The 25,178-nt window shown below is 47.5% G+C and overlaps 1 protein-coding gene across 1 annotated transcript in view; it reads right to left on the reverse strand.

Moving 5' to 3' along the window:
* SOS1 (SOS Ras/Rac guanine nucleotide exchange factor 1) overlaps nucleotides 1-25,178 on the reverse strand; it is a 556,506-nt gene that overhangs the window by 236,752 nt on the left and 294,576 nt on the right. Inside the window, exon 14 of the mRNA XM_085611592.1 lies at nucleotides 19,930-20,152. Coding sequence (XP_085467718.1) covers nucleotides 19,930-20,152 — 223 coding nt within the window. The remainder of the gene's footprint in view (nucleotides 1-19,929; nucleotides 20,153-25,178) is intronic.

Genomic DNA, 25,178 nt, shown 5'->3' on the forward strand with positions numbered 1-25,178 from the left:
GTTTGAAGTTGTCTCACTTCTGGACGTAAAGCAATAAGGAACTTCTGGACTGTTTTAATCTTGGGCCACTCGCACAGCCAAACATAATGGAAAGATGGTGTCTAAGGTGTAGCAAATGTTATTACGTGGTTAACGTAATCGGAAATAAAGTTGGCACAAGCTACACATGGGAAAGTTTACTGTTAAAAACAACATACTAGGATGATTTAATAATAAAACAGCATAATCATGGAGAGCATTCAGCATCACAAAAAGAAAAAACTAAGTTAAATAGAACAGAGAACTGACGTTTTTAAAGAAATAGCTATTAAACTGTGCAGCTCTTCGACGAATATGCACAAAACGTACTAAAAAAAGTTCATATTATTTTGTGTCATTATGAAGTTTCAGGCAAGAGGTGGTGTAGTGGTAGGTTAAACAAAGGATTGGGTTGCCATTACTGCAGGCTCTCCACTACAGAAAAAAGCATGCATTTGCAATGTGATAGGTCTCGCATTTGCGAGAGATTAAGCTATTGGCATTGTAAATGACAACGCCTTTTATTTATCCATTTTGATAATTAACACAAATAATAGGCAGTGTCATTCGCAATGCCAATAGCTCAAACTCTTGTAAATGCGAGATCTATTTCATTTCAAAGATGCAGCCGCCATTGTCCCGGGGTGCTTGGAAAGTGAAAGCACGCATAGCACACTAAATGTTGAAGGAAAGCAATGCTTACAGACTAAATAAGACATACCGTTTAACAACAGAAGTAAAAGGGCAAGTCCTCATGGGAGGTTACAAATGAAGACAAGGCGGTACTAAGGAGGGACTAACAATACTATTAACGAATCATAATCCAGCATTTACAAAATGACATTGACACAAACCAATAAAAAATAAGGGCGTAGAGTGGGCGGAGCTGCAAGTCCATACTCTAATACAGCATGCCTCGCAGAACGCATGCACTGCCCAGGCTCGACCTAAAAACCCAGCTGAATGTTGAGTGTTACTTAACTTGCTGTGGTGTAATCGGTTCAGTCGTTTTCAACTAATTAGCATTACAGAAATGTGTGAAGTGGGCTTGAAATGTTTAAAGAATTAGAGATAACTGGACTCTTCAGCTGACCCAAATTAAAATAAAATAATGGAATTTGATTGGAAGGAGGCCGTGCACGGCATCCATTTCCGGTATGTGGACTCAGTCACAAAAAATATTTTGTGCCCGCCATTACATAAAATAAAATGAGCAAGCCCCTACTTTGGTTTAAATGGCCCTTATGCAACAAATGGATTGCGGAGATAACTATCTTGCAAATCTCTGCGGTGGGTTGGGTTTAATTCTTAACCATACTGTACTTTAATTGTGTACTTCTGTAATTATATTGCGGTTTTTCATGGGCCTCCTGTTCTGTCATTTAATTTTTTTTTTCTAAGACATACCTGACATTTTTAACCCCTTCCACGCGCATGACGGAACCACGCCGTCATGAGCCACGGGCGGCGTGTGCTCATGACGGCGTGGTTCCGTCATGCTGCGGCCGCTCCGCCCACGCGGCACTAATTCCCTGCCTGTGCGGGCGAAATACTGAGTGGGCGGAGTCGTGACGGAACCACGCCGTCATGAGCACAGCTCGCCCGAAACTCATGACGGCGTGGTTCCGTCACGAGCATGGCGGCGCCGCGCTCACCCCGAACCCCCCAGCGCCACGGCGGAATTCGCGCCGCAGCAAAGGGGTTAACATTAAATCAGAATGCTTGGATGTGACCACCTATTTCCAGGGTAAACTATCTGTGGTCAACAAAATAGATGATCCTCTTTTCTAAAATAAGATAGGCCTTAACATTCTCAAACTCATCAGTCCCATCAAACGATGGAGAAATGTAATTATTTGTTTTCAAATCCTATGATAACCCTGCTGGCAGAATCGGACTAGACAAGAGCCTCATTATGCTAAAATAAAAGACCAATGTTCTTTTAGTGTTGAGAATTAGTACGAAAACCAGCGGTTTAATGTTTATTTTTCTTTGAGAAAGGGTGAGCATCAACCTAACAGCCACACGCAACTCATGGCTTAACAGCTAGAGCAGCAGTCTTCGAAGCTGGGGAACTAGGTTTGAGTGTGGCGGGAGGCTCAAACGTACGAGTTACTTACCTTTGGTAACGATGTATCTGGTAGAGACGTTGTCTGGCCACAGATTCCTCAACTTAGAATATCCCTAGGCGTCATACTGGATCCGGAAAATTCTTTGCAGCAGCACCTCTGCGCGCCGGGGGACGGCACCACACGACCATCCCTGACGTCGTCCACGTACGTGACCACAGGTTAGTCATACAAGTCCCTCCCGGCGCGCTGACGTCAGTTTTCTGCGGAGAAACATTTCCGCGGCACAACGCGGAGCCACCAACAGAAACTGTGAAAATATAGGAACAGTGTATGAAGGATGAAAAAATCCGCAAAATAAATAAGGTGGATGGTGCAAAACACCATCATAAAAGACAGCATCAGACACTGTCTACATATATATGCATAGCGAAGCATAGACCCTTCCCAAAGTGTGAGCAACAAGGGAAGAATATCTCAACAGACAAAAAGATAGACTGCTATTACCATGTAGAAATGTGACTGCTATAGCCGTGTAGAACTGTACCGTCCAACAAGGACGGAGCACAGAAAAAACAGCAATGTACTCCAAAAAGGTATCTTCCCTCACAACAATGGAAGTGTGAAACAGAGCTGAAGAAATCATCAAAGAAGACGATTATATAGGAGACAAGATCCTCTAGAGAATGGAGAAGGCGGACGGAAGGGAAGACAGCAGGAGGCGAAGAAGAAGAATCTCCCATCTACAGGAAGAAGCCCCTTGGAGGGGAGTCAGCCACATATGGTAATTCTGAAAGGGGCGCAACTATGTGAGCACCTTTGAAAGAAAACCAATGGCAACAAAGTAGGCAAGAGGAGAAGCCCTCCTGACAAGGTTCTCGCAGAGCGGGGAGGATGGGTGTGCGTTAAGGAATCTGCGGCTAGACAACGTCTCTACCAGATTCATCGTTACCGAAGGTAAGTAACTCGCACATCTGAAAGAGACATCTAGCCGTAGATTCCCTAACTTGGAATAGATACCATAGCCATACGGGGGTGGGGTGGGGTGGGGGGCTTCTGCGACAGAACCGCAGAAAGTGCCCAAGCACTGAGCCAGCAACAGAGTGACGGACAATGGGGATGTATATATATATATAACTCAAAGAAGGGTAAACTAGCAACGACCATGCAACATGGGTGGTATAGGAGCACACCTAATGCAAAAATGGCAGGTGGTATCCGCATATTTTTTTGATAAGCACATTTTTATTGATTTTAAAAACATAGGACCAATTCAGCCAATATACGGAAATCACAAGTATGAGCTCATTCGCACAAGCACTGTACCCAATCACGTTCCCCATAAAAGTACAAAGACGGAATATGAAACCAGGCTAAGCAGGACCCTCCATATTCCCCAACCACTTCCCCCACACTCTGCGGTATTTCTTAACGGACCCCTTAGCTTTATAAAGGGCTTTCTCTTGGGTCGTGCACCAGTCCACCCCTCATCACCACCTCTCCAGGACGGGTGTGTCAGGGGTTATCCAGGCCGCCGCAATGTCCCGCTTGGCCACCATCACAGCTGTGTTAAAAAACAACTTATCATTCCTGGACCCATCCAGCCCATCGGTGATCCCCAGCAAGGAGTGACGTGGGTCATGAGGAACCTCCCATCCCAATACCTCCATTAGCTCCACTTCAATGGATCCCCAGAACTGGCCTAAGCGGGGGCACAACCAAACCATATGGAGGAAGTCGGCTGGGGCGTGGTTACATCTTGCACATGACGCACCCGGGTGCAAACCCGCTCTGTACAGGCGCAGGGGAGTGAGGTACGCAGCATGTAAATAGTAGAGGTGAACCAGCTTGAGTTTGGCGGAGACGGTGACTATTCTGGGGGCCATGAGAGCATCACGCCAGTCCACCTCGTCAAGGGGGCCCACCCATTCCACCCATTGATCCCTCAACTTGTCTAGGGATATGGGAGTGTTGTTAATGAGGGTGCGGTAAATGCGGGAAACCCCCTCCTACCCAAGTCTCCCAACATCGTTTGGGCCTCAGTGGGGCTGTATTCAGGGAGCCTCGTGTCATCCGTAATATGCATGTGGAGGGCATGTCTCAGTTGCAGGTACTTATAAAACTGAGATGAGTGTAGGGAGTAGCGAGTTCGAAGCTCCTGGAAGGACAGCATATGGCCCCTTGCCCATACATCCCCTAGCTGGGAGATGCCAATAAGGTCCCATGTTCTGAACCCCCACAATCCACCAACCTCCCGGAGCCAAGCCCCTTGCCAGACGGGAGTACATTGGGTTAACTTCCCCGTCCATCCAGTGTGCCGAAGCGATGCCCGCCAGGCCAACAACACAGAGCGCGTCACATCCGGCAGTCGGGTCGGAATGGGGCCCCCATACATCATGGCCTGGATGTCCACGAGCCCCAGTTCACTCAGTTCAAACCTGTAGGCTGGATCCGACCAGCCCCCATTGAACAAGTCATGGATGACCAATAGACACATCCAGGAAATACAGATACAAGTGCGTCATCCCCATGCCTCCATCGTAAGAGGGAATCTGGCAAGTCGACAGAGCCACGTGGGCCCGTCCTCCGCTCCAGAGAAACTTGGTGATTAGACTGTCCAGTTCCCTGAACCACGCCCTGGAAAAACAGAAGGGGGTATTCTGTAGGACGTAAAGGAACCTGGGGAGGATCATCATTTTAAACAGGGCCACCCTCCCCAGGGGGTTCAGAGGCTGCGTTTTCCATTTAAGGAGGTCCTCCTTGGCCTTCTTCACTAACGGGGCCACATTAAGGGACCAGCCCAGCTCGGGAAGAAGGGCGATCCAGATCCCCAGATATTTAAAGGACTGCCTCCGGAGTGAAATGGTAGACTGCCAATTAAAGCACTCTCTAGAGAGATGTAGGGGGACCAGTACTGAGGCCTGCTCGAATGCTTGCAGGATCCGGAGGCAGTGTGGCCCGGAGGAGGCTGGATCGGACAGGAAGACAAGGACGTCTTCCACATACAGTGCGATCTTGTCCACGTCCGTATGGGGCCACTCCCATCCATGCAGACACTCCTCCACCCGCACCAGGGATGCCAAGGGCTCCATCGCCAGGACGAATAGCAACGGGGAGAGGGGACATCCCTGCCTAGTGCCCCTGGCAATGGGGAAGGCCTCCGACAGCACCCCATTGACCAGTACTCGCGCGTGAGCATACAGGACCCGGACCAGGGAACAAAAGTGGGGCCCGAACCCCATCTCGGTCAGCACGCCCTGCAGGTACGTCCAGTCCACCGAGTCAAAAGCTTTTTCGAAGTCTATGGACAGGAGTGCCAAATACGGGGAGAGGAGTTACCGATTTGCCAGGGCCAGCTGCAGCCTTTTGAGGCAGTGGCGGGTCCCGGGCTGAGGCATGAACCCGCATTGATCCGGGTGTACCAATAAGGCCAAATAGGGTTTCAGCCGTTGGGCCAAAATGGTATCGTAAAATTTAATTTCGGTGTTGAAAGGGATATGAGGCGGTACTCTGCACATAGTCTGGAGGGAGGCTGGGATTTCGGGAGAACCACAATGGTGGCAATGTCCGTTTCCGGCGGAAAGGAACCTCTCCACGGTTTCTTTAAACAAGCTGGCTAGGTGGGGTGCTAGGGTGCTTCGGTATGCCGCATAATACTCCTGCGGGGGGCCATCCGGACCCGGGGTTTTACCCGGGAAGGCCAGGGTGATCGCCTCCTCAATATCTTTGAAGGAGATGGGACGCTCCAGATCCTTCTGAGCAGCTGGTTCCAGCCTAGGGAGGCGCACCCCACCCCGGTCAAGGAGGGCTGCAACGGTCAGCTCAGGGTTGTGTGCTGTATACAGCCTCCGGTAATATGCCGCAAAGGTGTTTGCCATCGCCTTGGGAGCACCGCTCCCGTCACGTCCACCACCTCTGGGATGATACGATTCGCCCTGGGATATGTGGCCAACCTGTGCAAGATAGCACCATTCTTGTCCCCCCAACCGTAGACTCTTGCTACCGAAGACCTCCAGAGGAGCTTGGCCGCATCAAGGGATAATTGGTTAATCTCATCCCGGATGGTGGCCAAGTGTCGGGTCGGGCGGCGTCCTCTGATGTGGATAGTAGCTGTTCCAAGCGAAGCGCCTGTGCTTCCTTGGAGGAAATCTCCTGCAGCTGCGATTGCCTCTGGATCTTAAGCTGCCGTTTTGCAAAACCCCGTATGGTCGCCTTTCCTGCTTCCCATAGGGTTCTTGAAGAGGCTACCAAGCCCTCGTTGGTGGCAAAGTATTGTATAAGTTCCTTCCCCACCTCCTGCCTGAAATCTTTATCCTGGAGAAACCAGGTGTTCTTCCTCCAAGTTTGGCGGGCCGTGGGAGGGGGGCCCCTGAGCTAAGGAGTATCGGGGAGTGATCGGAAATGCCTCTAGGGAGGATGCGGATGTCAACAATCAGAGAACAGTCGGTCGCGGGGACAAAGATCGCATCTATGCGCGCCTGGGTGCGGTGAGCCGCGGAGGTATGCGTGAATTGGATGCTGCCTGGGTGCCATATGCGCCAAGCATCGCAAAGCCCCAGGGACTCAGACCAGTTTTGCAGTTGTTTCGCACTCGCCACCCGGGCGGCAGACGGAGGCCCCGTTGGGTCAAGGGCCGGGGTTAAGATCACATTGAAGTCTCCTGCAATGACCATGTTGCCTGCGGGCACGTTGTGTAGCAGGGCAGCGGTGTGCGCAAGTGTGGGCGCGAGCATGGAGGGGGGGGCATACACTGACATGAGAGTGAGGGGGGAACCAGCCAACGATCCGCAAACTGTCACCGATGAGCCTTGAGGGTCATGTACTCCTTGGGAAAGGACAAAGGGCAGTGTACGCCTTAGGAGGATGGCAACCCCTCGTGAGCCCCTGGAGAAGCCGGAGTGCCATACCCTATCATAGCCATAGCAAGCTAAGAAGGGGCAGCAGTTACCCAAGAGGTGCGTTTCTTGAAGCATCAGGATATCAATGTGGAGACGCTGTGAGTACCGTAAAACCGCTGTGCGTTTGTGCCGGTCCAGCAGGCCATTGACATTCCATGACAACAAGTGGAGAGACGCCATTGGGGAAGCGTTATCTGTCATGGTAGGCATTTCTAGGGCGATGCAGAGCACATGGCTTTGGGTTTACAAACGCCCTTGGGAGCCCGCGGAGGTGTGTGCGATCATGGATTACGGTGGGACGCCCATCCCTCCCACTGGCAACATGTGTCATTCCGTGGTGGCTGAAACAAAAACCTTCAAACAACAGGGCAACATACAGGGAAAAACTCTCCCAAACCCCCCCATCACCTCCACCCCCACCCCCACCCTACACTTCAGGAACAGAAGCATCTGTCGACCCCCCTAATAAACAACATACAAACCACAGAACAAACAACCAAACTAAAACGCCTGGGAATAGGGAAGCGTGGAGGACCCCTCCTCGTGAGCGGATGCATGTTTACAAAGACCATCGGAAAGTTAGGAACAGATCTGAGACAGAGCGCCGTCTCCGGCCGCGTAGCAAGCCCCGGCGGGCAGAGACCGGCTCAAGCAGGGTCCCTCAACAGCATCGGGCTACAGGAGAGGTCCGTATCCGGAAGGTCAAACGCTGAGGGCCGGGAAGCAGCCCCACCGCCGGCTAGATGAACCAGAGCGCCTCCCAGTCGACGCTCCCTCCTCGACCCAGGGTGGCTGTTGTGTGTGTGACCCGGCGGGGCTCGCCTCCGGTCACGGCGCCTACCGGAACGATTACGTGGAGGCTGAGGAGCGGAGGCAGCGGAGCGGCCGAGCCCGCCTCCCATATCACCACCGCCCGGGAAACAACCCGCAGCCTGCAGAGGGCGCTCCTCCATCGCCCAGGTCCACGCCTCCGTCGGGCTGTCGAAAAACAGGGTCTTGTTCTCAAATACCACCCGCAGGCGAGCCGGGAAGAGGAGCCGGTACTGAATGTTAAGTGCCCTCAACTTCTGCTTGACCTCTCCAAAGGAGCGACGTTGGCCCAGGACCTCACAGGTGTAATCTGGGAAGATCATAATGGCGGAGTTTTCATGAAGGAGCCGTTGTTGCTTGCGGGCTTCAGACAGGATGATGTCTCGGTCCTTGAAGTTAAGAATCCGCATTATGATCTGGGTATCCGCATATTAAGCGTGAAAACACCATGAAAAACTCCCAAGGAGGAGAATGACGTAATAAGCAAGACGACTCATGACGTATGTCAAGTCACAACATTGAACACTGTACAACGGCAAGATAATTCTGAGCACCAGGGGACGCATAGAGCCCAATGGATCTCTAGGCCCATATACCATTAAGCAGAGCTATATAATAGCGTACAAGTACCCCAATTGGAGTATGGACACCCCAAACAACAGGGAACACCTCTTACGGCAAACCGTAGTCCGAGACCAGACACAACAACCTGTGGAACACTGCCACAGTAGGCTTATTGCCAGCTCAAACGTATAATGCATCAAAAGGATGCTAAATGAAAGGGTAACCACCCCAGAACATGCCAAAAAGAAGACCTGGGAAATATAGGCTTAAGGCGGAGGGCGAAAGCCCGCAAGGAGACAATGAACAGCCAATTCAGCGTGGGCATCAAACAATAAAACCCCATCAAAGGGTAGATCAACAATACGCTCCCGGATATTCTACGGGAAGACGCTATCCCGCAACCAAGCATGGTGCCTCAAGGCAACCGAACCAGCCATAGCTCGGCCTAAGGAATTGGCAGTATCCAAGGCCGAGCGGATCGTGAATTCAGCAAGGTTACAGCCATCACGAAGAAGATGAAGGAGGTCAACAGGAGAGCCTTCAGAGGTGCCGAAAAAAGAAACTCTACAGAGTCCCATAATGCAGAGATAGCCCGAGCCAAGACACACACTGTATTTAGGGAACGAAGAGCAGCACTAGTGGAGGCGAAGATGTTACGACCCCACGACTCAAGCCATCTGGACTCCCTGGAGGAAGGAAGCATTAAGTGAGGCAAGGAGGGGAAGGCAGTTTGCAAAACTCCCATGCACACCCGGGTGAACAAATAAGCAAACTGGATCATGTGGAGCAGGTTGGTGGCGGTGCAAGACAGAACGAGCCACCGGATCACCGGAAGCCAGCCGAGCCCATGTGCCCAAAAGGGCGTCAAAGAGAAGCTTCAAATGGCAGAAGCTGCTCCATATTCCCCGACCCATGGTGAAGGACACCAAGCAGAGGGTCCACAAGCAGGGGGACCGAAGGGGGCTGCATGTTTAGAGCACGAGTGGCAAGGGAGCCCACTCTAAGAAACACCGCATCGGCCTCAGCAGCCCTCCGAAGAGGGGACAGCAACTCATCTGTAGGCGAGGACTGTAAACTAAGCCTACCAATACACTGAGGGTGCGCCCAATGCCCTGACGAAGGGCTAACCCAGCCCGAAATGCATTGGGTCGTCATGGATTAATATATGTGTTGTACTACCTCAACTGGAGACATATACTGAATGTATGATCTATGAAGAGATAACACAGGATGATGAAATAAATCCTGCGCTGTTCTAACTTAAGGATATACATTGTTTGTTTACACTCTATTTTGAATTAATCTACATTACTTCGTGTCAACATGAATTGAAGTTGTCCTACCATAACGGACTGTTAGTGGTGCACTAAGGGGACATCTCCCTGGTAGGGAGACGCGTTTTGTTTCAGTAATTACCTGCGCCCTGGGGATCAGAGGGCAACACCCTAAGTAGCACCCACGAACTGCAGAATTTGCATACTAACTTAGAGTAACAAGGAGTGCCAGTACATACTTAATATTGACCAAAGAAGGAAGCCCCAATGATGAATGGGGGTCCTGACGGGACTCCTGAGGAGGCGGGGATCCTGCCCGGTCCACAAATTTTAAGGGGGGGCACAGGCAAGGATAGATCTAGCACAGCCAAATGTGAAGGCGACGCCAAACTCTCCGCAGAAGCTTCTGGAGAAGAGTCTACAACCCGGCGCAGACACGGCGCCAAAATGACTCCGGTCGGCGCCGACCCTGCCTCGTCTGGCGCCGACTCTGCTCCATCCGGCACAGAGTCTATTAGATATCCTGTGATTCTGGCCAAATCACTTAATCTACCCGTGCCTAAGAATAAATGTGTCCGTCTGTAATGCAACTTGTGTTCATGAAAAGCGCTTTGATACCTTTGAGTCAAATGCAAGCTATATAAAACTGCAACATAAAAAAATACCAACTTTGATTTTTGTGGTTCTACCTGCCTAGTAGACGAATATTTTTTGACAAATATTTAAGTTTGAATTGATTGTCTATTCTAGGCATAAACCCAGTCGCGGCTGGCATGACTCACAGCATTGGTTCGCGAGGGGGTAGGGTGGGGTGGGGGAAAGGGGGCAGAAGGGAGTTTAAATAATATAAAAAAAGAAACTTAACTTCCCGGGTCCCGCAATGTCACAGCTCCTGGCCGGGTCCCGTTTTTCCTGCTCTCCTGCTGAACAGGAAGCAGGCAGTCTCCCTCCCCTCCCAAAGCCAATCACAACACTGCCATTTTCATGTAGACAATTTTCTCCATGTAGGCTGCCTACATGGAGAAAAGGGAGAGTGTGCATGACTGGTTTGGTCGGCCCCAGAGGGCCGACAAAACAGTCAGGGCCCGCAACATTGGGCAAGCCACTCCTCCCTGACCCGCCCACCCGCCCCCAACCAGGAATACCCTTCTGCTTTCTCGCAGTGCGAGAAGAAGAAACATAACATTTTAGTTTTACCATATTAGGTTTCTGGTTCTCGCACTGCGAGAAAGCAGTGAGACGACGCTCTTCCACCCTAATGGAGTAGCCGCCCCTGCATAAACCCTTGATGAAAATTGAATTGTACATTATATAAGATGCATAAAAATGTGAACTAATATTTAACCAACTGGGGTACAGTGGATCAATAATAATGTAAATGAATTAACATTTTGACAGTTAAAGTGCCTACGCATGATCGGGACGTTGTCAAAGCTCAAGCATGTATAAGGTGGAAATGTGTCCCAAAGCAGCACCCAAATAGAAGATCAATATATTAGCATTTTGAAGGAAATACCCCAAGATGTTTTAAGTATACCATACCAATAAAAGGTAAATTTGAAATGGTTTATTATCTGTAGGAGTAGTTCTGCAGCTTGAAGAATTTTCAGGATTCACATGCTGTGCATTATTCTGCCATATAGTGTTGGGTTCCGAATTCTCCTTTGCATTAGTAGTCCTTTGTTTTTTTGTTGGGCTTCAACTGTCTCACGATTTAGTGCATAATCCAGCCTCTCCTGATGTCATATGCCCTCTACGTGAGCTTCCACACGTGGTCACAATTTCCAGATAACATTTTTTTTTCTTAGGTTGTTTGCTCACTTGTACAAAACGACTTCTACAGCTAAGAAACCATTTCCCTTTGTAGTGTGAATCTTTTCTGGAGTCACATGCTGTTTCATTGAATTTAAGGTGGTTTTGATCCATGTGGCGGCTGGGTTGGAGAAGAGTTTGAGCGTGTAAATATATGTTTTAGCACCCTCTATCCCACTTACACTTCTTTGTACATTTGTATGTCTATGCTAGAGTGCTTTGTGGAAGTATGCCGTAATGACCAAGTAGCTGCCATGCAAATGTAATGCAACAGTATATTTCCCAGAAAGGCTATGGTTGCTCCTTTCTTACATGTAGAGTGTTCTCTAGATTTGATTTGTAGTTGTATGCCAGCTGATGTGTGACACATTTGGATTATTTGTGTAATCCACCTTGCAAAGGTATTTTGTTTTTTATAACTGTTTTCCCCTTGTTTCTGTCGGCAAAAGATAAATAGCTGTTTTCCTTTCCTAACTGATTTTGTCTTCTCCATATAGTACATTAGCTCTATCCTGCCGTTTAGTGTATATAGTGCTCTTTGATCTCGAGTCTTTGTCTCCTACGAAACTTGCCATTTGGATGGTTTGGTTTATGTGAAAATGTGAGATGGCCTTTGGTAAAGTGTGGGTCTGTCCTCATGACTATCCTGTCTGTGTGTATTTGCATGTATGGTTTTTTTGATTGTGAGCGCTTGCAAATCACTCTTCAAAGAGATGTTGTTGCTATAAAGAAAGCAGTCTATGGTGTGATCAATTATAAAGAGGCCTTGTGAAGTGGTTCAAATGGTTTCCTCATTAGTTGTGTTAGTACTAAATTCAAGTTCAAAGTTGGTGCTGGAATTCTTGGTGGGCTATGTTTTTTATTACAGGGTTCTCCTTCCTATGTGACCTCTTATGTAGGCAATTAGTGCTACTAAATATATCTTTAAATACACATATTTTAGTCCGCTGTAGTTTCTGTATGTTGTTCTGAGCTCTCTCTATCATGTCAGAGAACCACAGGTTTGCTTCATCCACTTTGAGGCGATTAGTGTCATTCATGAATGTTTGCTTTTGTTGATTACCAAGGATAACAGTGGGATCGGGGGAAAAGCGCAAGCAAATATTCCTGACCGGTTTATTGACAGAGCATTCCACACAGAATGGTGGTGTGGGTGTGTGGATGCAAAGTATTGGCATTTTGTGTTCTCTGGAGTTGCTAACAGATCTATTTCTGGTGATCCCCATTGCCTGGACATCTGTTTGTGTACTGTTCAATTCAGTTCCCCCTCGAGCGAGGTGGTTGCCTGTCTGCTCAGTTTGTCTGCTTCTACGTGGTCTTTCCCTGGTAGTTGTATTGTTATATTTATCTGTATCTGGATGGCCTACTTCTGGATTTCTTGTGCTAACAAAGGGTTTTGTACCTCCCTGCTGTTTGAGATAGAACATTGTTGTTGTATTGTCCGTTTGGATTAGTAATGATTTTCCCCACAGCTGTTTCTGAAAGGACTAGGAATACTGTTCTTAGTTCCAGTATGTGTTGTACTGCTTACTGTACTTTCCATATTCCTCTGATATTGAGTCTCCCCATATGAGCCCCGCCAAGACATATGTGAGGCGTCTGTGTAATGGTTACTGTGGGAGTTGGAGATATTCATGTACTTCCAGTTGCTGTATTTGCTCTGTTCCACCGTGTCATCTCCTCCTGAAACCCTTTGTGTGACAACCACTAGATCTTCCCAACTCCCAATGGCTTGTGACCATTGAGTTTGTAACCATTACTGAATTGGTCTCATTTGTAGTATTGCATATGGAATGAGAGGTATGGAATGAGAGGTATGCAGGAGGCAATTTTCCCTAGCATCTTCCACACAGTCCTCATTGTCAGGGACTGACCGTTCTGGTATTGGTGAAATTCTTGCAGTAACAATAGTATTCTTTTCTCGCAAGGATATGCTTTCGCCTCTGTTGATTCTTGCTCCCAGGAAACGTTTCTCCTGTTCTGGGTTGTCAGATGAGTTCTCTGTTTACTGAAAACCCCAGATTGTGAAGCGCTGATATTACTGTGTTTGTGTGGCTTTGCACTTGTACAGGGAGTTTGCTTTTAGCAGCCAGTCGCCATGGTTAGGATATACATGTATCTCTTGCCTTCCTAGATGTGCCACCACTACTGCCAGGCACTTTGTAAACACTCTGGGTGCTGATTTTTTACTGAAAGGCAGCACTCTGAATTGATAGTGTGTCACAAGTATTTTTTGTGCATGCGATTCACTGGGATGTGTCTAGATGTGCAACCTTTAGATATATTGTTGCCATATAGTCTCCTTGTTGTAGCTGCAGTAGGACATCCTATAGCATTGTCGTTTTGAGTTTTTATGTACTTGTTTAAGAAACGGAGGTCTAATATAGGATGTAGAGATCCGTCTTGCTTATATATATATTGAGAATTCTATTGAGTAGTTTTACCTGGTTGATCTCATTTTTGGGCACGCCTATTGCCTTCTTTTTTTTCTAGCAATTCTTTTTCTTGTAGCAGTTTTTTTTTTGTCTCCTTTGTGTGGACCAGTTTCTTTGGTCCTTTTTCTGGTGGTTGATTGATCAGTTCAATGCATTATCAAACTTGCATGTTGTAGTATCCATTTGTCTGAATTCACCTTCCACTCCCGGAAGCCCTTTATCACCCCACAGGTGTTAAGTGTGTGTGTGAGAGGCTGTTTTCCTATTAAGTCACTTGCTATTTGGTGCAGCCGACCCTCTTTGTGGCTCAATCAATCAATTAGGGGGTTTGTAAAGCGCGACTACTCATGTATGAGGGTCTCAAGGCACTGCGGAGGAAGGGGGGCTGCTGATCCGTCTGGGCGCAGGGGTTCAGTTAAAGAGACAGGTCGTGAGATCCTTGCGGAATAAGGTCAGCGACGGGGATTGCTGGAGGTGGAGGGGCAGGGTGTTCCAAGTCTTGGCAGCGAGGTAGGAGAAGGATCTTACTCCTGTTCTGGTCTTACGGATCCGCGGGACGGTGTACAGGGACAGCTGGGCGAAGTGGAGGTGTCTAGTGGGTACTTGTAATGAGAGTGGGTGTTTGAGATATGCTGGTCCTGCGTCGAAGAGGGCTTTGTAGGCATGTGTAAGGAGCTTCAAGGTGATTCTTTTGTCGACAGGGGGCCTGTGGAGTTCTCTAAGGTTTCCGGTGATGTGGCTGCAGCGGTGGATGTTGAGGACCAGTCTGACTGTGGCGTTTTGAATGTTCTGTAGTTTCCGGAGGAGTTCCTGGGTGATGCAGGCTGAGTGTGTTGCCGTAGTAAAGCCTGCTGGTGATGAGTGTGTGGGTGACCATCTTTCTAGCTTCAGTGGGAATACATCTGAAAGTCTATTGAAGCATGAGGTGCATGTGGAAGCATGATGAGGATATGGCGTTGATCTGGCGGTTCATTGTGAGCAAAGAGTCCAGTATGATGCTGAGGTTGCAAGCGTGGTCCATGGAGGTGGAGGGGGAGTTGCCGGTACAGCGGGCGACATGGAGTCGCCCCAGGCTGAGGCTATGGGACCAAGGATGAGTACTTCGTTCTTGTTCGAGTTCAGTTTGAGGCAGCTGTTTTTCATCCAGGAGGCAACGGCCTTCATCCCGTTGTGGAAGTTGTGTCTGGCGGTTGTGGGTTCGTTGGTGAGTGAGAGGACCAGCTGGGTGTCGTTGGCGTCGGAGACTATGTTGAGACCCTGGTTCCAGACGATGAGGGCGAGAGGAGCCATGTAGACTTTGAAGAGGGTTGGGCTCAGGGAGTCTCTGTGGGTTCCGAAAGGAACAGAGGTAGTTTGGCTCGCTGTGTTCAGCAGGAGAGGAAGGAGTGGATCCAGTCCATGTCCTTGTCGCAGATGCCAGCGTCCTGGAGTCTCGTGATTAGGATGCGGTGTTAGACTGTATAAAAGGCAGCCAAGAGGTACAGCAGGATAAGGGCTGTGGTTTTGCCTTGGTTGAGGATGGTGCAGATGTCATCGATGGCTGCGGGGAGTGGGTTCTTAGTACTGTAGTTGCTTTGGAAGCCAGAGTGGGAGTTGTCCAGGATGTGGTTCACTTCAATGACCTTCGGAGAGTTGGGCATTAATGGATTTCTCAATGACCTTGGCTGGGAAGGGGAGCAGAGAGATTGCTATGAAATTCTTTAGGTCTGTCGGTTCGACGGACAGCTTCTTCAGCAGGGAGTTGATCTCTGTGTGTTTACCGTTGTCGGGTAAGGTGGCGGTCTCGATGGAGCAGTTGATGGCGAGACGAAGCTCCGGGGCGATGGAGGTGGCTGCTCTATGGAAGATGTGGTGTGGTTAAGGGTCCGAGGGGGCTACGGATTGGACATTCTTCATGGTCTTGTGTGTATCGTCTGTGGTGAGAGGAGTCCAGTTGAGCAGGATCTTTTAGGGTGTGGCGTGGTTTGGTGTGGTGGTGTCAGCCATGGTGGGAGTTGCTTGGGGTGTCGAAACGGTCATATCTACCGGATCTTGTGGTGGTAGAAGGTGCCGAATTTGTCGCAGAGGTCTTGAGAGGGTGGGACATTTGTGGTGTCACTGTTGGGCCTGGCAAACTCCTTGACGATGGCGAAGAGTTCTTCGCTGTTGTGTGCGTTGGTGTAGATTCCGTCTGGAGGGCTGTTTTCTTTGTGGTTTTGTGGAGGAGGTGGTGTACTGTTTTGAAGGTTGGGTGGGTTTCCAAGGTTGTTTTGTTCGTCCATCTCTTCTTGAGGCACATGCAGGTGTGAGTGGACTTGTGAAGGGCTGGAGTGAACCCGCTGGCTTTCTTGTGAGTGTTGCTAGCTGGGAGCCTTCTTTCAGAGAGTCAGGGAATCAGTGCAGTTGGAGAGCCATTGGTGAAAGTTGAACGCTGAATTGTTATTGTCGGCTGATGTAGGCGGAGTGGTAGTGCTGAGAGGGGTGGTGAGATGTTTTTCGGCGACCTTGCTCCAGCTACGACAGAGGGGACGGATGGTGAGGGCGGAGTTCTACAGTGGGTGAGGTGAAGGTGAAGTGCACGCAGTGGTGATTGGTCCAGAGGAGTTTGGTGGTGTGGCTGTAGGTGATGTTTCTGCAGGCGGAGAATAAAGTGACGAGCATGTGTCCTGCTGCATGGGTCGGAGTGGTGACTTGCTGCCTGAGTCAGATGTTGGTAGGGTTCTCCAGGGATGCAGTGTTCTGGTCACTGGGGTTGTCCAGATGGAAGTTGAGGTCGCAGAGTAGGATATAGTCAGCGGACGCAAGAGCCTGGGGTGAGCTCATGTAGACGATGGCGTCAGTGAAGGGCGGGTGTGACCCTAGAGGCCAGTAGACGAGGGTGTCGCGGAGGGTGGTGTTGGCCAACTCCTGGTCAGTGGGTGCGGTACTTGCGGGTGATTTTTTAGCCGTCAGGTGATGATGTCCGGACCAGAGCTGGGGTTGGTCCAGGTTTCCGTAAGGAAGGCGATGTCTGGAGAGACAGTTGAGGAGGTCTCAGATTTCTGTGGTGTGTTTGTGGAGGGAGTGTGTGTTGAGGAGAATGCAGCTGAGCAGGTTGTGTGCACTGCTGGTTATCTGGGTGGTGAGAGGAGCTGGAGTGTGGTGGTGTGCAAGCGTGTAGCTCAAATTGCGACAGGAAAAGGGTCCCTGGGTGGTTGCAATCATCCTCTTGCTCGTCCCCAAATGGGTTGACACAGTGGTGCTTGGTACTGCCATTGTTGCTTTGGTGCTTACCTTGTACCCTGAAACTTCTATGAGGTTGCACTTTGAAAACTCCCTATACCTACCGGTCTCCTCCTTGTAGGTGTGGATCCTCTACTTATGATACCCCTGAATTGCAGGGCTCCCATTGATTTGACTGTGACATTGTCCTTTTTGAGTTGCTGTGGAGTTTCATCTACTACACTCCCAAACAGCTGTTCCCCACTGAATGAGGTGTTAATGATATTTGCCTGTACCTCAGTCTGGGTAGGCATGCATGTGATCTTAGGGTGGTTACTGCCATCTTGTGCTTAATGGTGTGTCTGCTGCATTTACAGAAGATTTAAAACCGGTGTTTGCTATACATTTCCTTTCTTCTGCTAAGGTTGGTGCTCTTCTTTGGTATTATGCAGTCAGATGTTTCATCAGCTCTGCCATTTCGTCCCAGTGCTGATATGCATATCTGTTAAACAGGGCACTTGAATAGGCTATGGGCCATTGTGTTGCCGCGCCCCTTTCAAACTATCTACCCACCATGTCCATCTTTTTACTTTTTTTTTTTATCTGGAGGGGGTCCGGATTGGGACGTCTGCCCTCTATAGAGGGTGTTTTGATAAGTGTTAACATTTTTTTTGGGCTTACGGTGTTACAGACCTGCATGTTGCAGGTTCCTTAAAAGCCTCTCTTCCCTGAACCAGTATACTTGGGAGCATGGGTAGGTATGGTCTTCTACTTTGGGAAGTCAATGTCTCTAAAAGGAAACATGATTGTGATCTTTCTTCTTCCAGTTTTTATTAACTGATTATACATTGCAATGTCGTCCAGAGTCGCAGGACTCGAGGGATACGTGTAGATTCCCTCCTATGGAGAATCAATTTTGAGATCTGCCACTGTCTCTTGATGTATTCTGACCCCTCTGTCTCCTGGAACAGGCCAGGGATTTAGCATTGTCCTCTTTGAAAATTATTTCTTGTTTTGCCTCCACTTCTTGTGGTTCTGGGTCGATGGGGGCTTCAGTTCTTCTGACTCCTTGTCTGTTTGTTTTTTCCATCAACATTTTCAGTGGAATTCTAAATTTTCCATAGCGGGGTGTTGAACTTTTTCTTTTGAAGTATAACAGCAACATCATCTTCTAGATGACTCTTCTTGTGCTCGACCAAGCGATCTTCGGTGTCGAGTGTAGGAGACAATTTCCTCTAAGCCGTCGAAGCTTCAGGCGCCGGAGTATCACTCGATAATTTTTTCAGCCTCTCTTGCCTTTGATCGAATTTCAAAATCGTCTTCTCGGTTTTTCGACTGCCTGCAGTGTCCTTGCTGTGGGACCAGAGGGGCTTTTCCAGCCTATGCTTGCCTTCTGAGATCTTGGACACCAAGGCAGCTCTTTGTAATTTGAGTCTGTTGCTTGAGACTCGCCCCCACTTTGTTTTTTCCACATTACATGCAAACGTTTCTCCTTTGTATTTCGCTGTGCATTCTCAACGTCAATGAGCCTATTTCGACCTCTGATACTTCGCCTTCAGCAATGTTATCTTCCTCCTTGCTCGACAACCTCAGGTCTCTCAGCGGCAGCGTCTCTTTCTGCCCCTGCATGGTGTAGTGTGCTTGTCTCTTGTCTTTTCGGTCTACAGCTTGAAGTCTGCGCAGGCCTCACAGTTGTCGCTTCTTTGGGCTAGTGGAATTCAAAGGTTGGACAACTGATGGTTATTTATGATGGCACTTTGGGCAGAAATGGAAGGGTGTGTTGTTCATGTCACATGGAGCCTCCTGTCCGGACATTCCCCAGTCCTCCCTTGATGTGTAGTTGTGATAACTCTTAAATCGGTATTTGGTTTCAGTAATCTTCTCAGTACTTCTGCTTCTTTCTTGAGAAACTTTGGAGTAAACTTCTTATTTTCATTGATTGGAGAACCTTCAGCAATGCTTCCAGACCCGACAGCAGATGAGGCTGGATTAGGCACCCAATGATGGGACAGTCGATGCCAAATTTTGCTTTAAAAACAAACAAATTGAAAAGATGGAATACTAATACAAAGGAGAACTCTGAACCCAACCACTAGATGGCAGAATAATGCACAGCATGTGAATCCAGAAACGACTCACAATGCAAAATTAGAAATTAATCAAAATGCATAATACTTCACAGTAGGAAATTAGCAGATGGCTCAATCAAATGCAGCAGTAAAAACAAATACAAGGCAAAATATTTCAAGTCAAATGCATGAAGATGAACAGACAAGGGTTCTGCCTTTAAAGTCTGGGAGTCAGAGCACTGGCTCACCTCACTAGCCCCCTAACTGCATATTAATGTGCTCTATTCTAACCAAATGTCTTCGGATGTGAGAGCACAAACAAGTCACAAAACAATAGAACTCATAAGTGAATAGTATAGTCAGGAGCCTGTCAAAGTGAGGAAGGTCTTCCTTTAGATTTAAAAGTAAGAGAGGAACTCCAGTCAACTTTATAAGCACAGATTCTCCTACAATTGCATAGCAAGAAGTTTTTCTTTTCATTTCAGTATGACCGACATTGCTGATAACCTATCTGGTTTCAGCAATCAGTCGTCCCTTCTTGACATTAATTCATGACATTTCCCTTTGTTTTTAACATTTACAAACAACAACAGCTTGTGCTGTGCAAACTGAGCATAACAATTATAAACCATCTAGGTGAAGGAACATATAAATTGAAAGCTTTTAAATACCAACATCAAGGTATGCCTAGTAGCAAAATTTTGCTGGCAAGAGGTAAAGAAAAAATAAGTAAAAAGCCTGATTTTGAAATAAATGAAAAACAATGATCAAAAACAAGTTAGAAGAGTAGACCAACGTACCTGTACAGTTCAGATTCAAGCAAAGTTAACTGCCTTGCAATCTCTATTGGGTGCAATGTCAGCAGGTCAAATTCTTTTGTCTGCCCTGGTCTGCATATATGCCACTCTATCGCAGGAGGCGAACTTTCAAAAGTAATATTATGACTTGGTCCATTGGCTTGAGCCTGTTTTTTCCGAAGGATAATCTTTGTAATTGATTCCACCCATTTTTTCATAGCTTTACCTAAAATAAAAAAAATAATGCATATTAGCTACAAGTGCATGACTAAAATCTCATCAAGAAGCGGTTCTGTAATGATGTTTCTCCCTTTTTTTTTCTATGTAGGTTACGAAATAGTGTGAAACCAAAAGACTTTAATATGCACAATTAACAAAACATTTAATAAATTGGCACGTGCTTATACACATCACACAGTAACTAGTTTACACCAGAAACATACCTCTTACTAAGGTGCATTAATGCCCAAGGTATTCAAAAAACATAAGGTGGTACATCAAACAAATCAAAAATTTAAAGTAGAATTATATATGAGCGTGGTGGGTAAGCTATGGTAAGAATTAGCAATTAGAATGAACTAGAGAAAGAGGAAACTAACTTTAAAACCTCATTATTTTCACTAACTCAGCACACAAAACTAGTTACTGCCACAGAATCAAACAAGACAAATGTGGAAACGAGCGAGATGAGAAAATAGTACCTAACAATAATTACAAGTAGGCCCGAAAATCTGACCCCTGCGTAAAACCCTGTTTGTGCAGCGAGCGGAATTATAAGAGGTGCCTATTTCACCCCACTTTATGACTACTGGATTTAATAACACCGAACGCCCCGCAATTTTTCCCAAGCGAATATTGGCATGTCAATCCTGCTAAAATATTGCTGGGGAAAAAAGTATGGTTAATTCTGAGAACTCCAAATTTTTGTGTCGAAAGAACTAAAATATGAAAATGATGGCCCATTATGAAGGACAACACTTGCAATGAGCAATATTGATCACATTTTAACCTGTGATATAATAGATCTTAATTCCCTCTGGGGCACATGTATTCAAGGCTTTAGTGTCAGGAAAGAAATACAAGATGGTAAAGTCTCAAATTTGCTGTGTCTATTGTAAGAGTAAATTGAGCTTTGTCAATGCAGAAGCGGACCCAAATCCCAGACACACTCCCAGTAAAAACATATCTTATCAACTCACTGAAGGAGCCCAAGATTGGAGATGCAATCAGTGGCCATTGCAAAGCACGAGCTTACCAAGGACGTAGTTCCCATTAGGATTGGAGAGACGGGGCACATAAAAAACACTCAGTGACTCTGCAACTTACTCGTTCTCGAAGATAAGTAGATTACTAAAGTCGGCAGCGTCCCAAGGGCACTGTTACAGATGAAGTGTTTTTCTTAGTGCACTGATTAGTGAAGAAATATTAGCACCAGCCATTTGTTAACCCAGCACCTTCGGAACATTATTTAGAAACTATATGGCTTATTTAACACGTGTACATTTAAAAGCACTCCATCGGAATGAGAAAGAGGCCTCCGAAAATGAGATCTGAACTGAGTGCGTGCTTCGCTCTTATCCTATCCCAATAGACTTCAACTGTCTCTTTAATTACAACAGCAAATAAACAGATGTGGCAACTGGTTTTCTAAAACCAAAAAAGTAGACACCAGAGATTCACACCTATGTAGAGAAGTGCAACGTTGGGTCTTATAGTTTATTGTTTATATATCAATTCAAAATCCTCAATACATCTCATGTACCATAACAGCTACAAATTTGGCACAGAGATCAATGTGGTTAATTCAAATAAAATATCTTAAGGCTGCATAAACAGCATAAATCTTCCCTCTAATTTTGCCACATAGTATTTTGTAAAGGTACCCACATATACCTAACTCGCAATAATACACACTTCATGTAACACAATAAATCTGATTAAAGTATTATTGCATGCTTTTTACTGAATGCCTGAAGCTGCTGATTTGCCTATATTTGGTTTTGATCAAAAGATCCTATCTAGCAGACAATATATTTCAATACAAAATACTGCCATGTAAAACAGTCTAATATTTAAAAAAAAAAAAAAACATTGGCAAAGATAATAGATCAGCCCTTTACAGGCTTGCCATGTTCATTTATTTTTGTGGAAACGTAAACAAAAATCGCAAAGAATTCAACATATGGGTTCAAGCACCAGACCCATCGCGGCTTACTTAAATGCTGTTGCGAACTTCTGATAAGAATTTATGGTTGCAATCTTGATTCCAAGAAGGTCAACTCAGCCTTCCATATTTCACAGTTCACTGAATTGAGTATCCTTATGTTTGGTAATAGTAACACTTCTTCTATGCTGTACTCCAAAGCAGCAAAAATATGGCAAGAAGAGATACACAAAATTACAAGTTGTTTAGACCAGGTATGTCCAGGATGAAGATGCAAGGCCTAATCCTCAGAGTTTAGACACTTCTATGAGAAAATAGCCCCTATTTGCTATTTTTTTAAAATTTAGGATTGAAATCATTTTTATTGAAGTCACTGTTGCACAGTAATCATTCTCACATGGGCACCCTCATTTTTTTACTGACTTGTACTGGTGGTAACTGACTGACTGCCCCAGGGCTCTGCCTAACCAGGCCAAGGGACAGTGCTATGCTGAAAACAAACTTAGAATACAGTCAAAACAACTGCACTAGTGTACACTAAGTATTCCGAAAATGTGATAGGTTGGTGCCAGAGGTAAGTACATAAAATCCTAGGGTAAGGAAATCCCAAATTCTGGATTGACGCTGTGGATACAGGAAGTAGAATACTGTGTTTTGAATATTTTTTTCTTTTATTCAAATGCAAGTGAACACAGGAACAGCCGACGTATTTCGCCTAGAAGGCCAGGGGCTTTTTCAAGGCAAGCAGAGACAGCTTCTGAGTATACGGTCTAAAATTAGAAATTAGGCGGTCTCTGCAGGCCGGTACATTATGGGTTAGGGTACCCCAATGATTGGCATGACCTGCCCTATAAGGCCTTAGTACATAATAGGGCAGGGGGATTTTAAACGCCCTTTAAGTGCTTCCCAAAATTAACTTTTGTGCTAGGGGAGCACACTGTGAAGTGAGCCTCTACATCCTTTCTACATATTTAGAACCCCTATAGTCTCCCCTAGGTGTTCCAGGAGTGGAGGGGTCCTGTAAATATTGGCAGGGTCCTTATAAAAGCTGCTTTATAAGCCCTGGTGTTGGAGAAATTGCCCAGTTCATTTTCCCCATTGAAGATCCCCGGCCACATAGGTTAACATTGAGTTATTCATTAATAAATGACATTAGGCTTTGCAGAAAATATCATTCAAAGAGTCAGGAGAATGGTATTGATACATCCAACAACATGCTATCATTGAAGATATCCTAAAATGTGCAGAAAAGTTATAAGACCTTATTGTATGTAGGCCAACAATCAGCCTTCGAGGGATCTTTCCTGAGTTAAGGGGCTGCTTTGATGAAGTGATAAGTAGCCCCTGGAGTGAAGAGCCATTCTTGGAGGAGAGGGTTCTGCTGAATAGGAATGCCAGAGCACGGGGGAGGAGTTGTAAACCGCGAGCTTCAAAGGCCAAGGGGGACAGGCAGAGAAAGCCAGGTCCATCTATTCCCACCCTTCTGAACCCAGCCAGATGGCAGGCATGAACAAGTAATGTGCAGATGCCAGGGGGAGGGAGACTATGGAGATGAGCCATCCTGGAGGTTGGTTTAGCCAACTCTTGCTTCTCTGCTGAGATTTCTGCCATATTGAATTTTGGAGAACTAGTGTTTTCTGGGTGACCATTGTGCCACACTTTGTAGGAATTGGTCATGCTCTGGGGTGTTGCCCTGCGCCTCATTGGTCAGGAGTGCCCTCCTGTTGTCAGTAGTTCCTGAGAAATCCCCCCCCCAAAAAAATATTGAAATCTGAGGGCCGAGGAGGATTTGCGAACCCTCCAGAGCACGAGCTTCATTTTGATTGGCTGTCAACACTCCAAACCAGTAAGTGTTGGCAGCCATCTTGTGTAAAAAAAAACAAAAAAAAAAGGGGCAGGGTAGAAACACCCTGACCCCCTAGGCCAGCTCAGGGGGTTCCACAAAAAGCATTTTTTTCATATTTTCGGCCGAATTCGCGCTGGGTGTGCGAATCAGTCCAAATTTTTTTTTAAAAATCAAGCGCAGGCTCCCTCGCCTCGTTTTTTTACGTCCCCGATGGGCCAGGTCGCGGGGGTAATGAGGAAATTATATGCAGGGGCCCCCCACAGCCCAGGTGACCGCCACCTCCCCAGGGTTTTATTTATTATGCATGAAGGCACGCGGACCCCCACAGCCCCGGGAACCGGCACCTCCCTGCGGCTTTATTAATTATGGGGGGGGACTCGCGGGCCTCCCAAGCCCCGGGGACAGCCACCTCCCCGGGGCTTTCTTCATTATTGGGGAGGGGGGGCTCGCACCCCCCCAAGACCCAGGGACCTCCACCTCCCTGGGGCTTTCATTAATTATAGGAGGGGCCCTCGCAGGCCCCCGCAAGCCCCGGGGACCACCAACTCCCCGGGCTTTCTTCATTAATGAGGGGGGGGCCCTCTACCTCCCCGGGGCTTTTTACTCGAAGGGAGGGGGGCCACCCGGCCCCCTCCTTGCGCCCTACATGGCCCTGAGGACTGCCACCCCCATTGGGCCGGCTCCAGCAATGTCCCGGGGTGCCCACCCAGGGACATTGCAGTTTGCAATGGCATGACGGGAGCACGGCTCCTGCCCTGTCATTGCAAACTTCTGCTTTGCTTAATAGAATGAACAGGAGGAAACCTGCTCTTGCTTCCATGAAGCAAAGCAGTATTGCTTTCGGACAAGGGGAGCTGCATGTTAGCAGCTCTCCTTGTCCAAAAGCAATGCCGGCTCCCTGAGGAGGCAGGGAGCTGGCTGAGACCGTGGGGGCATTGGGGGTCCACCCGTAGTCCCAAACATTGAGGGCCGGCCCCGCAGGATTGAGTCCCCGGGGCCGGAAGAGGCCCAGGGGAGGGGGGCCAGGTGGCCCCCCTCCAGAGAAAATGTTTTAAAAAAAATTGAGGAAAGGCCCGGGGGATGGGGTCCCCAGGGTCAATACTGGCCAAGGGAAGTGGGGCCAAGCGGCCCCCTTCCTGTTTAAGAAAAAAGAAAATGCTCAGGCCCTGGGCGATGGGGTCCCCAGGGCCCAAAAATAATTAAGGGAGGGGGAGCACAAAATAAAATAAAATAAATTAAAAA

This window comes from Triturus cristatus, chromosome 6 (genome assembly GCF_964204655.1).
Source record: "Triturus cristatus chromosome 6, aTriCri1.1, whole genome shotgun sequence".
In the NCBI taxonomy this organism is placed as follows: Eukaryota; Metazoa; Chordata; class Amphibia; order Caudata; family Salamandridae; genus Triturus; species Triturus cristatus.